The sequence below is a fragment of the Ovis canadensis genome, chromosome 7, assembly GCF_042477335.2.
Source record: "Ovis canadensis isolate MfBH-ARS-UI-01 breed Bighorn chromosome 7, ARS-UI_OviCan_v2, whole genome shotgun sequence".
Lineage (NCBI taxonomy): Eukaryota > Metazoa > Chordata > Mammalia > Artiodactyla > Bovidae > Ovis > Ovis canadensis.
In genome coordinates, this window is record NC_091251.1 from 112,962,510 (window position 1) to 112,979,874 (window position 17,365).

A 17,365-nucleotide genomic window follows, 5' to 3' on the forward strand; every position below is an offset into this window, starting at 1 on the left:
TTTTCACAGCTATTCGTAAGGCCTCCCCAGACAGCCATTTTGCTTTTTTGCATTTCTTGTCCATGGGGATGGTCTTGATCCCTGTCTCCTGTACAATGTCACGAACCTCATTCTGTAGTTCATCAGGCACTCTGTCTATCAGATCTAGGCCCTTAAATCTATTTCTCACTTCCACTGTATAATCATAAGGGATTTGATTTAGGTCATACCTCAATGGTCTAGCGGTTTTCCCTACTTTCTTCAATTTGAGTCTGAATTTGGTAATAAGGAGTTCATGATCTGAGCCACAGTCAGCTCCTGGTCTAGTTTTTGTTGACTGTATAGAGCTTCTCCATCTTCGGCTGCAAAGAATATAATCAATCTGATTTTGGTGTTGACCATCTGGTGATGTCCATGTGTAGAGTCTTCTCTTGTGTTGTTGGAAGAGGGTGTTTGCTATGACCAGTGCATTTTCTTGGCAAAACTCTATTAGCCTTTGCCCTGCTTCATTCCGCATTCCAAGGCCAAATTTGCCTGTTACTCCAGGTGTTTCTTGACTTCTTACTTTTGCATTCCAGTCCCCTATAATGAAAAGGACATCTTTTTGGGTGTTAGTTCTAAAAGATCTTGTAGGTCTTCGTAAAACCGTTCAACTTCAGTTTCTTCAGCGTTACTGGTTGGGGCAGAGACTTGGATAACTGTGATATTGAATGGTTTGCCCTGGAGACGAACGGAGATCATTCTGTTGTTTTTGAGATTGCATCCAAGTACTGCATTTCGGACTCTTTTGTTGACCATGATGGCTACTCCATTTCTTCTGGGGGATTCCTGCCCGCAGTAGTAGGTGTAATGGTCATCTGAGTCCATTTACAGATTTTTTTCTATACTTGGGTGAAGCACAATGGTCAAAAGGAAGGCAACAGAAAAGGTAAAAAGAAAAACTGGAATCACTACTCCCACAAACAGTCCAAAATTTCATCATGAAACAAAGATACTTCCTGCATCTGGAAGTGTCAATCTCCAGAGGACCCTAGAAACACACACATGAACTGCGGAATTACTAGCCTATTGCTAAGCTTCACAGTTACCGGCCGTGGGGAGGGAGCAGGGCAACAGGGTTGGAGACACAGAGGACGAAGACCTTCAGAGTCCACAATCCAGAAGAAAAATAGCCGCTGTGAACGCAAATGCCGAAAATCCCACTCAGGGCCCTGATCCCTACCTCTGTGAACAAAAGTGCAGAGAGCCGCTCAGGGCCCTGTTCCCTACCAAGGACTTCCAGGGCCGCAGTTCAGAGAAGGAAGCAACTGCGCAGAATCTGCACGGGTGGGAAAGAGAAGAAGTTTGACAGTGGGGAAGGAGATAACGTGGGGCCTCAGGGAACAGGAAAGACACATAACCATAGGGGAGTGAAAACCAACCAGACTGTGAGCAGGTGGAATATCGAGGTAACTGGAGAAAAAGACAGGGGAAAGCAGAGCTAAGCCTGAAAGCAAGCAAAGAATCTGGACGTGAAGAATTAACTAGAAAAAAGGCACTAAAAGTTCTGAAGCAGAAGAACAGCACAATAATGCTGAATTCCAATGAGGCCGCATACTATTACAACAGGATACGTACAAAATGCATGAAATGGAGAGAGAGCTTGCAGAAAGTCCAGCGTAAAAAAACAAACCTCACCAACAATCCATGTATAAGGTGATACAAGCCAGGGCACTGAGAACACGAAGGGCAAACCCAAGGGTCATGTTGGAAGAAAAATCACAGGGTTTTTGTGAGAAATAAGAAATAAAAAAGTCAAAATAGAGAAGGGTCAAGTATTATTTGCAAGTTTCTAGCTTAGGAAACTCACTAGCAGATTAGCAACAGATTAAAAGAAATAAGATAGCTGAAAACAGAAATCAATACTCTGAGTAAAAGGTCTTTTTTTTCCCCCCATAAATATCACATGTATTTAAATATGCGATCGAAAAGTAAATATTTCATTTTCCAATATTCCACAAAGTCTTCAAGATACTTTATCCTAAGTAGTTCTGGGGGAAAATTATCTTAAAAAGGTAATGAAACTGAAAGATCAGTGGTAAAATTTTTGAATAAAAATTGAGATTTTATTATAATCATAATGAAAGTTTCCACCTACTCCATTTAGTCATCAAAACTGTGATTTTAAATACAGAAATACCTACAATGACACCTAGCAGTGATTCCATCTTCTCCCAAGAGCAGGATTCGGTCAGCTGACGAAAAGGAAGAGCAGGAGCCGTGGGTGACACGGCCCGAACAGGAAGACCCGTCATTCGGAAGCACAGGCAAAGCCCTGCCCTACACTCTTTTTCACCTTTGCAGAACTATCTTAAAGACCTGTCTACGGTCAAGCTGCTCCAAAAAGCCGAGGTAAATAATGAGACAAAGCGCTAAATATGGTGATAGAAAATCCATCCAAAGTTTGTTTTAAAATCTGGCCTATAACTTCTCTTCTTCATACTCACGTGTTTTTGGAAGCAAGGTAATGCTAGCCTTATACAACGAGCTGGAAGAAATAATTCCGTTGTTTCTGTTCTCTGAGTTTGTCAAAGGTCAGCATTATCTGTGCCTTGAGTGCTTGGCAGAACTCACTCTAGAAACCACCAAGTGACTCCTTGATGGCCCAGTGGCTAAGGATCTGCCAGCCGGTGCTGGGGACAGGGGTCCACTCCTGGTCTGGGAAGAGTCCCACATGCCACAGAGCAACCTGGCCTGTGCACTCCACCACTGAGCTTCAGCACCAGAGCCTGCACTCGGCAACAGGAGGCCAACGGCCGGCAGCCAGAGAGGGGCCCACCTGCTGCCTAACCGGGGAGAGCAGTGAAGACCCAGAGCAGCCACACAGAAGTGAACAAACAAATATAAAAACTGTACCAAGCGTTTTCCCAGCAGGAAGATTTTTACTCACTGACCAGTTTCTTCAGGGATTAAAGGACTATTCAGGCTTTCTATTCTTTTTTCAATCAATTTGGTGTTTTACACATTTCAAAACTCATGTGCATGTAAACACTGGAGAAACACTACCTCAGACCACTAAATTCCTATCGCTTCCCAAATTATGTGCCATCTCTGTCCAACGTTTCCGTTTTCCGGTGGTTAACCCCACAAATCCAGGCATTCCGACCACGGTTTTACACAGTCAACACTGTTTAGATCTTGATTCACCAACAGGTTTTGCATCTCAGAATCTCTCCTGAGATCACTTTCCTTCTCCCTAAAATTGTATCTTTTAGCAAGGATGCACTGGATCAAGAGAAAACCCACTCAGCTTTCTTAAGTCTGAAAATCTCTATTTTGCCCTTCCTTCTGTGAAACAGGTTTGGGGGGAACCCAGTTCTGAATTGACAGTTATTTCTCTGGGGACTGTTTGGACATTCTTCCACACGGCTGTGGTATTCGCGTGGTCGCTGCTGGAAAGTCCTTTGCTCATCTATTCGCTGTTTCTCCAAAATGCAGTCTCCTCTCCCTGGCAGCTCTTGGGGGTCTCTCTGTCTCTGGTGCTCATCAGTTCCTCTCATGTATCCGTGTAAGAATCCCTTCACAGTAACACTTGTCTGAGATCTTCTGTTTCCTAAATTTACAAATCCACACATTTGATCAATCCTGGAGAACACTCAGCTGCCGCCTCTCTGGGTATTTACCTCTGCCCCCTCTATTTGCTCCTTCTGGGACTCTGATCAGATGAGTTTACATGCCATGCAATGAGCAGGTTCACTGCAAAATGAAAACGTGGGGCGCCTTGCTCGCAAGTTATTTAGGATTCCAGAGGGGTAGGGCATGAAATCAAACATGAGGCTCTTCTAGCGTGGGGATCTCTGCACCTGCACAAGCCACATGCCCATGAGGCCCTGACTTCAGATAAGCAAGGACAGTGACAGTAAACATCCTGAAGGCAGAAGGAAGCAGAAATCAGGAAACCAAGAAACATCTCCCACCCAGGGACAGCCACACTCTCACCATCTTGATGCACAGATCAGAAACTTTTCTACAGAGTTACATGTAGATGCTCAGTCACACGAGTTTCATGTTATGGGAGTGGCATACTGCACATTCTCTTCTACAGTCTGTTTTCAAGTTTACTATGTTAGGGAGAGCTTCCAAAACCTTTAGTGAACACAGATCACTTCAATCCTATTGTACAGGTAACAGAACATACAGTTACATGGTCATTTAAGCAAATTCATATTGTTAGGTTTCCGAAGAGTCTTGAGCTTTTCACGTTCAAAAGTGATGAGCACGGGCTATGAATAAAGCTGAGTGTGGACTGAATGAAGCAATCAGTGTAAGCCACACTCACAGAAAGCTTGGCAGGTAACAAACTCTCCATAAATGTGAGTGGTTTTATAAAACATTCTGTCTCATGTAAAAACTGAATTCATCTACACTCCCAAAAGCAGGGTAAGAGAGACTTTTTTTTTTTGATCCTTACCAATTCTTTTAAATTTTGCCTTTTGTATTTCTTCTCTTTTTCAGTTTAGTTTCTGTTGTAAAGTGAATCAGGCACGCGTGTACACACATCCCCTCTTCCCTGGAGCCCCTTCCCCTCTCGGTCACCACAGAGCACTACGCAGGTTTCCTCAGCTTCACAGCAGGCTGCTGTGTAGGAGTTACCCGTTCCACGCACAGCGCCAATGGTATACACTTGTCAACCCCAACGGATCTCGCCATGCCCTCTTTCCCCCTTCGGTGTCCATACGTTTGTTCTCTACATCTGAGAACATCTCTATTTCTGTTTTGCAAATAAGGTCATCTATACCATGTATTTCTTCTAGAAACGCTCTGTTCACATTCTCTGACAGTTCTCCTAACGGATTCCTTGTTTTAAAATTTTAATGATTTCTGTATTGGAGGTGCCAATCCTTTGTCATAGGGGTATCAAGTGCTTTTTTTTTTTTCTCTTAAAAGAAAGAATTAACTTAAAGACTTACCTCCAGTTCCTAAGACCTTCAGGAGCTCAAAATTCTCAATCCCCACCTTCTCTGCATGTCCTGTTAAATTAGCTAAAAAAAGAAACAGAAAAAATAAACAATTAAGGGGATGAGTAACAGGAGACAGTCCCTGGGGCTTCTGATGTACCGCAGTGTTCATTTCTTGGAACAGTAAATAAGGATTCACTTGATCACTATTTGTTAAACAGCACAGCTATGCTCATGTAATTTTCTATACCTCATATATTACAACTTCTTTTTAGAATTTTGTTACTATATATCATTTGTATCGAAGGTCAACCATTAAGTGCTATATGACTTTCTACTAACCAAATAAACTGAAAATGAACACAAATTCTAATATGTAGACAGATACGCAGAAAGAAAACTGGACAGATTCAGAAGATGCATTCATTTATTCAGCAAACATTTACCGTCTGTAAAAGCCCCTCCAAGGCCGCAGGCTGTGCTCCACGCCCACTTCTGCCCCAAGCGCCGGAGCAGCCTGCACCAGCGCCTGACCAGGCTGGGCCCCAGCTCCCTCGGCCCCGATGCGCAAGCGCTGATCTCAGTGAAGCCCAAGACCTCTGCCAGTCCAAAATTCTAGAGCTATGCCGAAAACCAAAACCTCTTCAAAAACACATTCTGGAGTAAACAAAATGAGGATACCTTACAATGAGTATCTTCCAGTGTACCCCACTGAATTCCGGTCCCACTCTACAAGAAGTTAAGAAGTGTGATGTTGGGGGAAGGTGGGGCAGAGTGCTCAGGCTGAAATGAATCTGGAAACAGTCAGCTTAAAGTTTCACAAGTTTCTTTAATGCCGAACCTCACAGACACTACACTGTGAAAATACACATCTGGAGCTTCAAGACTGAGACACTTACATCTGTCAAATTCACTGGACCACAAGTGACTTTTTATGGTAATACCGATCCGTACTGTGTGAGCCAGCAGATTAGAAAGACATGATTAAGAAAGGCTTAGCTCAAACCCTAGTTCTACCGCGTAAAAGCTCTGTCATCTAAACAGACTGCTTGACTTTTCTGTGTTTCCGATCCCTCTAGTGTGAAATGGGGAATAAAAAGGCTGCCCTCAAAGCACACTGGTGCCTGCAGTTCATGTTCAAACGTGTTTCAAAGAGATGGACTGACGGGAGAACACAGGTATGGACAGATACGTGATAAAGAAGGGCTTACCAGTGGCTCAGTGACAGAATCACCTGCAATGCAGGAGACCTGGGTTCAATCCCTGGGTTGGGAAGATTTCCCTGGAGAAGGGGAAGGCTCCCACTCCAGTATTCCGGCCTGGAGAATCCATGGACTACAGTCCATGGGGTCACAAAGAGCTGGGGACATGACTGAACAACTTTCACTTTCACTTTTGGGACTATAATTTTTTTAAAAAATTAGACTAAGAACTTTTAACTAGAATTTAAAGTTTCAGAGGGAAAAGCAATTTCAGCATCTTTCTGAAGTTTAACTAAATGCATTAACTTAAAGTATTTTAAATTGTGGTCACAATTAACCACAGAACAAAATTTACCATGTTAACCATTTTTAAGCATATGCTACTGCTAAGTCGCTTCAGTCGTGTCTGACTCTGTGTGACCCCATAGACGGCAGCCCACCAGGCTCCCCTGTCCCTGGGATTCTCCAGGCAAGAACACTGGAGTGGGTGGCCATTTCCTTCTCCAATGCAGGAAAGTGAAAAGTGAAAGTGAAGTTGCTCAGTCGTGTCCGGCTCTCAGCAACCCCATGGACTGCAGCCCACCAGGCTCCTCCGTCCGTGGGATTCTCCAGGCGAGAGCACTGAAGTGGGTACCGCTGCCCTCTCCGTCTCGAGCACATCACACAGCACTATTCCGTCAACTCCGGGCACGTGGTGCACAACAGAGCTCTACAACTCTTCCACTGTGCAAAACGGATTTCACTCAACAACGCCTCTTCTCCCTCTCCCAGACTTCCAGAAACCACCATCCCATTTTTGGTTCCGAAGAGTTTGACTATCAGCGCATACTTTCATAGTGAGACCAAACCAGTGTACGTGGTCCATGCCTCAAGTTCACACTGGCTTCAGTATAAACCTAAAATGAATACCCAAGGCAGTATCTTAACACCAATACAATAAAACAGCATACCCTCCTGTAGTATGTCACACAGACTACAGAAAAAGCAAGCTCACAGGAAACCATCACCTCTGCAATAATGAGCTGGCTCTAAATGAACAATAAAAGTTCTGTTATTTATTGCTGTAACTGAATGCTAAGTTCTGTTATTTTATTAAAAAAATTCTGAAAAGTTGAAGACATTAGCGAGTCACATGTTAGAAGTTACTACTCCCGATTCTATTAGGCATCATCTTTTATTTACAAGGTGTGTGACGGCCCAGCTTTCCGAAAGCACTGTCCACGTGTTAGGGGAAGCACACGGCCCGGACCGCCCGCCCGGACCCGCCCGCCCGGACAGGCGCCAAAGTAGCCGTCTGCATGAGTGGTTTTACAACAGGAGGTCCTGGTAAGGAACACAGAGCTAATGAGCCACCACCAACCGAAGAGTTCGGCAAAGGTGAAAAGGAGACACCACACGTCCGACCACCTCCCAGCATCCTTCTCCCCGGCCTCCATCTCGGCTGAACAAGGCGTGCACCACCAGGAAGGACTCTGAGTCAGAACGATTGGCTGAAGACCACCCAGAAACTAACCCCATCACCATAAAACCTGCAAGCCATGTGGCAGAGCAGTCCTCCCGGGGCCCCTCACCCTCTGCCCTCCGCCCGGGTGCCCCTCTCCCAGTAGGATTCCCTGCACGGTCAGCACATGCGTCTCCTCAGACAACTCATCTTCTAGTGTCAGACAGGAGCCCGGTTTCGGGCCCTGGAAGGGGTCCCCTTCCTGCAAAACATATGCTATTTCTCCCATCTCTGGATTTGCAGCTGGACTAAGGGAGGTGAGGAGCTCTTCCGATACAGTCACTTCAGCCTTTTTTTCGCTAACCACAGAATTTTTCTCATAGGAAATCAGCAAGAGGTCATAGATTAATTACACTTGGTTCCTATATGCAGAGTCCATCATGAGAAACACTGGGCTGGAAGAAGCACAAGGTGGAATCAAGATTGCTGGGACAAATATCAATCACCTCAGATATGCAGATGACACCACCTTTATGGCAGAAAGTGAATAGGAGCTAAAAAGCCTCTTGATGAAAGTGAAAGAGGAGAGTGAAAAAGTTGGCTTAAAGCTCAACATTCAGAAAACGAAGATCACGGCATCCGGTCCCATCACTCCATGGGAAACAGATGGGGAAACAGTGGAAACAGTGTCAGACTTTATTTTTGGGGCTCCAAAACCACTGCAGATGGTGACTGCAGCCATGAAATTAAAAGACGCTTACTCCTTGGAAGAGAAGTTATGACCAACCTAGATAGCATATTCAAAAGCAGAGACATTACTTTGCCGACTAAGGTCCGTCTAGTCAAGGCTATGGTTTTTCCTGTGGTCATGTATGGATGTGAGAGTTGGACTGTGAAGAAGGCTGAGTGCCGAAGAATTGATGCTTTTGAACTGTGGTGTTGGAGAAGACTCTTGAGAGTCCCTTGGACTGCAAGGAGATCCAATCAGTCCATTCTAAAGGAGATCAGCCCTGGGATTTCTTTGGAAGGAATGATGCTGAAGCTGAAGCTCCAGTACTTTGGGCACCTCATGCAAAGAGTTGATTCATTGGAAAAGACTGTGATGCTGGGAGAGATTGGGGGCAGGAGGAGAAGGGGACGACCGAGGATGAGATGGCTGGATGGCATCACGTACTCGATGGACGTGAGTCTGAGTGAACTCTGGGAGTTGGTGATGGACAGGGAGGCCTGCATGCTGCGATTCACGGGGTCACAAAGAGTCGGACACGGCTGAGCGACTGAACTGAACTGACTGACTACAAAGCGTGCCATCCAGGAAGCCCTCGTCTCTCACAGACGCGGCTCAGATGGCCTGTGAGGCCTGTTTTCACTCATAATCCACTGTCTCTATTCTTTGGTTCCTGACACAGATTAAACTTTGCCTGCAAAGAGGGCTCAAGGCTTCCCCAGTCTCCAGTCCTGGGGGAAAGGGAACTGGCAGAGCTCACGATGAATGGGCAGCAGGACGCCTCTGTGCCTGAGTGGTCGCTGGGGTCCAGGTTCCCCACGAGGTGAGGTCAGTCAGCTCTGCTTTCTTCTTTTCGGAATTCTCTTCAGAATCTCCTCTCCTGGCCTTAGTTGCTGACAAGTTTATTTACTCTTTGTGTGCCTGGTGAGTTAAGGTGGAACTTGGGAGAGGGTCTTCCCTCCCTCACACTTCAAACCCCAGGATCTAGAAAAACTCAACAATGCTGGGCTTGAAAAGCATTTAGCCCTAGGCTTATAACAACACACTTTATCCACCTTAAGTTTCTCTGGGAATTTATCTTTCCTGGCCTGTCGTTAACTGAGAATGCTCAGATTCCAGTGAACAAGCTTGGAGGGAGCATCTGCTTTAGAGGAGAGTCCCCGTGGCCCAGTGGAGCTCACCCAGGTCAAGGATTCACTGTAACGGCCAGAGAGCAAGCCCATCAAAACGCTTTACTCTGCCCTGTCTTAACCTCCACTGGGGCCCAAGCAGATGTGACTGCAATAGGGTTTTTACCCAACGTTCACAGCTCACACTGGGGCTCACTCTTGGTGTATCTTCGTTCCGAGGCTTTGGACAAATGCACCCGCCACTGCAGTGCGTAGCATCATTCAGAGTAGGTTCTGTCCCGAACATCCTCTGTGCAGGCTTCTGTGTAGACATCAGGCTTCAGCTCCTTCGGGTAAATACCTAAGAGCACAGCTGCTGGGTCATGCTTAAGCTTACCTTCAAGTTTTCTTTTTAATTCATCTGAATTTGTTACAACTTTAAAGCAGAATGTGACTTGAGCATCACATTTCCGTTCACAATACTCGCTCGAGTTACTTTTACAAGGGCTGTGTGACATGCCTGGACAGGCTTATCATTCTGCTGCCCTAAACACTGTTCTTTGAAAACAAGCCCTATGTATGGACAACCCCGGTGGTTCAGATGGTAAAGAATCTGCCTGCAATGCAGGAGACCTGGATTCAATCCCTGGGTCAGGAAGATCCCCTGGAGAAGAGAATGGCAACCCACTCCAATATTCTCGCCTGGAGAATCCCGTGGGCAGAGGAGCCTGGGAGACTACACCCCACGGGGTCACGAAGAGTCAGACACGACTGAGTGACTGACACTTTCACTTTGACGTATGGACAGGGACTCCCATCAAGGTGGTTCAGTGTAACACACTTCATTTCCAGAGGCCTGGCACATGCAGTCTGGAACCACAGGGGCTGAAAGGTTTCAAGAGTAGATCGCAGAAGATGAAAAGCTGCTTTAACGAGTGTTTCTTTTGAACACCAAGGTACACACTTCAGAACACTTTAGTGACAAAAGACTCGGTTTAGTGAAGAATCTGTTTTACAGCTAACGCTTCAGACCACGAAGCTGACACAGGTGAATACACCCTACCACAAGCGTAGGTGCTTCCGCCTGTTACGATGAGCCGACGCGATGCTAGAGAGGAACAGGCAGCTCCATCAGCAACGCCAGGGCCACCCGAGAAACACCGCCCTCGGCAGGAACGCCAGGGTCACCCGAGAAACACCACCGTCGGCAGGAGACGGCTCGCCCCACGGGCAAGACGCGTATTTCATATCCAAGGTAATACCCAGACAGTCTTCCCAAGTTGCTGTAGCAACTCTGCATGCACGCCAACAGCAGATGAGAGTCCCCGTTGCCCCACGTCTTCACTGACACTTGGTTTCCTCGGTGCTCTGAGGTTTGGTCATTCTACTTGTCCGATGGCCATCTCACTGTTGTTTTAACCGGCATTTCCTTGATGACACATAACTTTTCATACGCTTATTTGCCACGGGTGTATTTTCATCAGAGCGATGTCTGTCAAGGTTACTGGCCCACTGTTAAAAATCAGGTTATTTTCTTATTGAGTTGTGAGAAGCTTCTGTATATTTCAGATAAGTCACTTATCAGATAATGTATTTTCTATGTATTTTCTTCCAGTGTGTGACTTGTCTTCTCAATCTCCTGACACTGACTTTTACAGAGCAGAATTTTTGAATTTTAACAATTTCAATAACGTCCCACTTGTCAATTCTTGCTCTCACGGATCATGCCTTTGGAGTTGCACCTTAAAAGCCATCACCACACCCGAGGCCATCTAGGCTGTCTCTCTCTGCTATCTTCTAGGACTAGAAAGTTTTGTGTTTCACTCTGAGGTCTGTTGCTGGGGGCCAGCGTGAGGAATTCCGCCCATGGCAAAGGTCATGAGGAAGGAGGCTTGGCATTTGCAAAGGCGTGATCAAGCCTCAGGAAACCCCGTTCCCGAGCATCTAACCCCAAAACCAGAGTCTGTTTTATGCTCTCACCTACACCTCTGACTTTACGGGGGGCTCTCCCCCATAACCGTTTCTCTCTGAGAAGGAGTAAACGTGCAGCTCCAAGGCGATAAAAATTCTTGGGCGTGACAAGAGTGTTTCAGCTTACAGACTCCTCTGAAGGTTATCTAGCCCGCCTGTATAGGTTCGTCCTGCCACATGTGATTGTTTACAGCCTCCAAATCTGAGAGGCATGAGATGTTTTAGACTTACTAAAGGCAAATTCTTTTGGGGAGTTGGAAATTATTAGTATAGTGTGTTGGTTAGGAATTATATTGGTGAAGGGTTCTTCATTTGTTGTGTCAATAATTGCTACTAATTCCCTGCTCTGGGTGGGACAAGGATGTCTCAGGTCAAACCTCTCTGCTGACAGACTAGCTTGTGTGACAGGATTATCCATACTCCTGCCACATGTTTACTACCTCTCAACCGTAAACAACACAGAGAGTTTTGGAGTATTTTGAGAGTCTTAATTAGCATAGGACTTTTTCTTCTTGTTGAGTCAATGACTGCTGCCAGGCCTCCATATCCTTAGGCACCTGGGAATATATTAATCAATGTATTTGGAATATAGCAAAGGAAATATGGTAGTTTTTGATGTTAGCAATACTAGACTTTTTGAGTTAATGGATTTTCTCTTTTGTAATAGATCACTGTACTTTGTTATAAATCACTGTGTCCTTGCTATGTAAGAATGTAACTTTATCATATCTTAAGACTAAATAGATCTTAAGGGGAGCATTGGTGAGAGGATTTTCATTTGTTGGGCTGATGTTTGCTGCTAAATCTCCATGTTCCCTACCCTTATAATGAATATAACTAACATATAGGAGAAATAAGTATTAACCTTTAAGCATATAGGAAAAATAAGTATTAACCTTTAAGACTAATCATGTTAACCTTGAGTTAAATAAATTCCTTTCTTGATTGTAGCTCACTACACCCTCACCCTATAGGAATGCAGCTTTATTTGGAGGATGGTGCCTGGTTTAAGAAAAAACACCCTTGGAAGAAATAAGTTTTTTGGTTATCAGAAAGAAAGGATCATTAAATGTCAGCAGGTCTCACTCATGGCCAGAAGATGATGTAATATCCCTAAGACCTTTTTTTTATACATTTATGTGAAGCACCTGATTTTGACAAAGGTCAGGACTGCTGACTCCCACGTGACTCTGTATTCATCCCTGTGTGTAACAAAAGGTATATAAGCAAACCCCAAAATAAAGAAATCGGATCAGTTTCCGGAAAGACTGATTCCCCCATGTCGCATCTTTCTTGCTCCCGTTTTTCTGGCTGAATTCCCATCTGGAGCATGGATGCTATTCCACATAATCCAAGTTATTCAGCCTCCTTTTCTCCACTAATCTTCCTACTACACTATCCATTTCTAATCTCTCTATATCTGTGATTAAATATGTATTTTTCCAAAGACGTCGACTCCGTCCCCACCTTCGAATCACCCTGGATCCACCGGGGCTGGACCCCGGCAGTCTGTAACACACTGTGAGCTAACTTCTGTGGAGGATGCAAGCTAGCTCACCAGGTCCGGGTCTCACACGGGGGTGTCCGGCTGCTCCAGCATCACCCACTGCCAGGACCGAGACAGCTCCACCGTGCTGTCTTTGCCCCGCTGTCGCAGACCCCCTGACTCTATCGGTCCAGGTCCACCTCCGGGCTCTCCAGCCTGCTCCCCTGCTCTATCTGCCGACTCCATCCTCAGTGGCACGCTGTCTTGCTGCCTGTAAGCCTGACCGTGAGTCTGAGAGCAGTGTGGTGCCAGTCTCTCGACCACCCTTCTCCTTTAACACCATGCTGGCCATTCTGCGCCTCCTGCCTGACCACGGGAGCTTTAGAATCAGCTTGCTGATCTACACAAAATAATGTGCGCTTGCATTTTGATAGCAACTGCGCTGAATCTGTAGACCAAGTTGGGAAGACCTGACATCTCACCAATACTGAGTCTTACTATCCATGAGCACAGACCATCTCTCCATCTGTCTAGCTCTTCTTCAGTGCCTTCAACAGAGCCGTGCAGTTTTCCTCACACAGATCTCATACATGCTTTGTTAGATTTATACCTAAGTATTTCATTTTGGGGTGTGTGTGTGCAAATTTAAATGGTATTGTTTTAAATTTCAAATCCGACGTGTTTATTGCTGGTAGGAAGCAGATGAAGTATATTAATCCTGTGTCCTAAAACTGTAATAAGACTGTAACTGCTTGTGTATCAGGAGGGTTTTTGTTGTTGCTGTTAACATTGATTTTTTTCAAATTTTCCACACTCTCAACATGCTTTTAATTTGCATTTTCTTCATGACATGTTGAATATCTCTTCATGGATAGACTGGTCATTTACAGTTTTGTGTCTGTGAACGGTCCACATCTTTTGCCCATTTTTTGCAGCACTATTTGTCTAACTGTTGAGTTGTAAGAGTTCTCCACATATTTTAAGTAGAAGTGCTTTGACAGACACATGTTTTGCAAAGGCATTCTCCATTCTATAGTTTGGCTTTTTATTCAACTGCGTCTTTTTAAGAGTGAGTTTTAAGCTTTCTGATGAAGCTGTGACTTTTCTCTTTTGCAGCCTATGCTTCCTGGACTCTTGCTGCCCGCTCGGCGTCACACAGATGCTCTTTGAAATGTTCTTCTGGAAATTTAATAGTTCTAGCTCTTGCATCTAAGCCTATGATCCAATTTGAGTCAATTTTCTTGTTAGTGTGGGGTAAAGTTCAAGACTCATTTTTCCTCATATAGATGTCTAGTTGTTCTGGTACCATTTTTAAAAAAAACAAACAAACCTTTTTTTTCGTTACTATTGATTTATGTTGGTTCATTTGTTAAAAACCAATTTGCCATTTAAGTGTGGATTTATTTCAGGACCCTATTCTGCTGCAGCGCTCTATGTGCAGTCTTATGCTAGAGGCTCGTTGCCTCAGTTACCATGAGACTTGAATCAGGCGATACAAATCCCCCAGTCTAGACAATTTTCAAGACTGTCCTGTGTTCTCTTATAAATTTTAGAATTAGGGTTTCAATTTCTACCCCAAAAAGCCTGCTAGGATTTTAACGAGAGTGTTTAATCTATAACACTTATTTTCAGCTAAACTACTGGGTTAATAGTTTAATCTATTAGCAATCTAATATAATTATTGATATGGTTGGATTTGGGTCTATCACTCTATTACTAATTTTTAACTTGTCACTTCTGTTGTATGGCTCCATTTTTGTATTTTCCTGACTTTTGAAAAGTTATTTGAATTTTTTAGAATTCCATTTCCGTCTCCACACTCACATCTCGCCTCCCCTTCTCTGCACTGTTTGTGCAGTCGCTGCTCTGAGGAGTACAATGTGCGCCTCTCTGACTGCTCACACTTCTCTGGCAGCTGGAAACAGTGCCATTTCACATGGGATACGAAAGCCCTACAGCGCCCGCCCTGCTACAGCCGCTACACACTGTATGGGGTCCAGAATATCTTCCACGCGTGTTATGAGCTTCACAGTGTTATGCGTTTCGCTTATATGATTTATAAGCCACTACACACTGTATGGGGTCCATAATATCTTCCACGCGTGTTATGAACTTCACAGTGTTATGCGTTTCGCTTATATGATTTATAAGAAAGAAAGAATAACGAGAGACTTCTGCGCTTCTCCAGATACTTATAGTTTCTGATGACGTTTCTTTTTCAAGGATTCAAAATTCCACCTGGTACCACTTTTCTTCAGCCTTGAAGAACATCCTTTGCCTTTTCTTGTAGGGCCAGTGATGAATTTTCTGAGTTTTACTTTATCTGAAAGAGACATTCTTTTACCTTGGTTTAAATTTTTATTGTGACATAATTAACATGTCATAAATTCACCCTTTACAAGAATATAATCCAGTGGCTTTCAGTGTGCTCACAAGGTGGTGCCCTCACCATCAGAACCACCCTCATTCCTGGCGGGTATTTCCCTCTGATAGAGAACTCAGCATGGCAGGCTCTTTTCCCTTTGCTTCCAGCACTTTACACATGTCCTTCCACTCTCCTGGTTTATAAAGTAAAAGTGAGTCATCACACGGGGCATCGCTCCTCTGTCTGAAACGTGCGATTTCTCCCTCGCTGCTCTCAACAGTGCTTACCTTTGGCTTTCAACAGTGTTGCCATGCTGTGTCCTTTTCTTGCTGTTATTTTGATTTTTATTGGCGTATAGCTGATTCGCAATGCTGTGCTACTTTCTGCTGTACCCAAAAGTGAATCAGATACACAAATACATATATCTACTCTCTTCTACCTCCTGAGAAATCTGTATGCAGGTCAAGAAACAACAGTTAGAAGCGGACATGGAACAATGGACTGCTTCCAAATTGGGAAAGGAGTACGTCAAGGCTGTATATTGTCACCCAGCTTATTTAACTTATAGGCAGAGTACATCATGAGAAACACTGGACTGGAAGAAGCACAAGCTGGAATCAAGACTGCTGGAAGAAATATCAATAACCTCAGATATGCAGATGACGCCACCCTTATGGCAGAAAGTGAAGAACTAAAGAGGCTCTTCATGAAAGTGAAAGAAGAGAGTGAAAAAGTTGGCTTAAATCACAACATAAAAAAGATCATGGCATCCGGTCCCATCACTTGTTAGCAAACAGATGGGGAAACAATGGAAACAGTGAGAGACTTTATTTTTTTGTGCTCCAAAATCCCTGCAGATGGTGACTGCAGCCATGAAATTAAAAGATGCTTGCTCCTTGGAAGAAAAGCTAAGACCAACCCAGACAGCATATTAAAAAGCAGAGACATTACTTTGCCAACAAAGGTCCATCTTCTAGTCAAAGCTATGGTTTTTCCAGTAGTCATGTATGAATGTGAGAGCTGGACTGTAAAAAAAAGCTGAGAGCCGAAGAATTGATGCTTTTGAACTGGGGTGTTGGAGAAGACTCTTAAGTCCTGTGGACAGCAAGGAGATCCAACCAGTCCATCCTCCAGGAAATTAGTCCTGAATATTCATTAGAAGGACTGATGCTGAAGCTCCAATACTTTGTCCCCCTGATGCGAAGAATTGACTCATTGGAAAAGACCCTGATGCTGGCAAAGACTGACGGTGGGAGGAGAAGGGGACGACGGAGGATGAGAAGGTTGGATGGCGTCACTGACGTGATGGACGTGAGTTTGACAAAGCTCCGGGAGCTGGTGATGGACAGGGAGGCCTGGCGCGCTGCAGTCCATGGGGTCACACAGAGTCGGGCCTGACGGAGCGACTGAACCGAGCCGAGCCCTTTTCCAAGATTCTTTCCCCGTAACGGTCATTACAGAGCGCTGAGCAGAGTTCCCTGTGCTAACCGACAGGTCCTTATCAGTTATCCATTTTACATACAGTGGTCTGTGAATGTGAATCCCGAACTCCCCATTTATCCCTCCCCCTCTTGCCCCTAGTGACCGTAAGATGTTTTTCTACACCTATAACTGTTCCTGTTGTATAAGTAAGTTTATTTGTACCCTTGTCTTAGATTTCACATACAAGTGATATCATATAATATTTGTACTTCTCTGCCTGAAAACACCTCTAGGTCCATCACGTTGCTGCAAATGGCATTATTCCATTCTTTCCCGTGACTGAGCAATACCCCACTGTAAACACGGTGGGCCTTCTTTACCCACTCTCCCGCTGATGGACATTCAGGTTGCTTCCAGACAGGCTATGGCCTTCTTTGGGGTCATCTGGCCTGGCACTCACCAAGTATCTTAGATCTCTGAGTTTCTGTTTGTCATCCAGTTTGAGAAGTTTTTGCCTTAATTTTTCAAATGTTTGTTTTATCCCATTCCCTCTCTCCTCACTTTCTTAAGATTCCGACTGCACATATGTTTGATTGTTTGATACTAAGAGGTCCCTGAGACTCTATTCATTTTCTTCTAATGTTTTCTCTGCTCTTCACATTAATCCCCACTGTTCTACCTTCAAGTCCACTTACACTTCCTTCCAACATCTCTATTCAACTGTTA

The 17,365-nt window shown here is 44.6% G+C and overlaps 1 protein-coding gene across 9 annotated transcripts in view; it reads right to left on the minus strand.

The window, feature by feature from the left end:
- The window catches only part of RPS6KA5 (ribosomal protein S6 kinase A5), a 189,873-nt gene that overhangs the window by 124,563 nt on the left and 47,945 nt on the right, over positions 1-17,365 (minus strand). For all 9 annotated transcript variants that reach the window (XM_069597268.1, XM_069597267.1, XM_069597275.1 and 6 more), the window contains one exon: positions 4,929-5,000. In XM_069597268.1, coding sequence (XP_069453369.1) covers positions 4,929-5,000 — 72 coding nt within the window. The remainder of the gene's footprint in view (positions 1-4,928; positions 5,001-17,365) is intronic.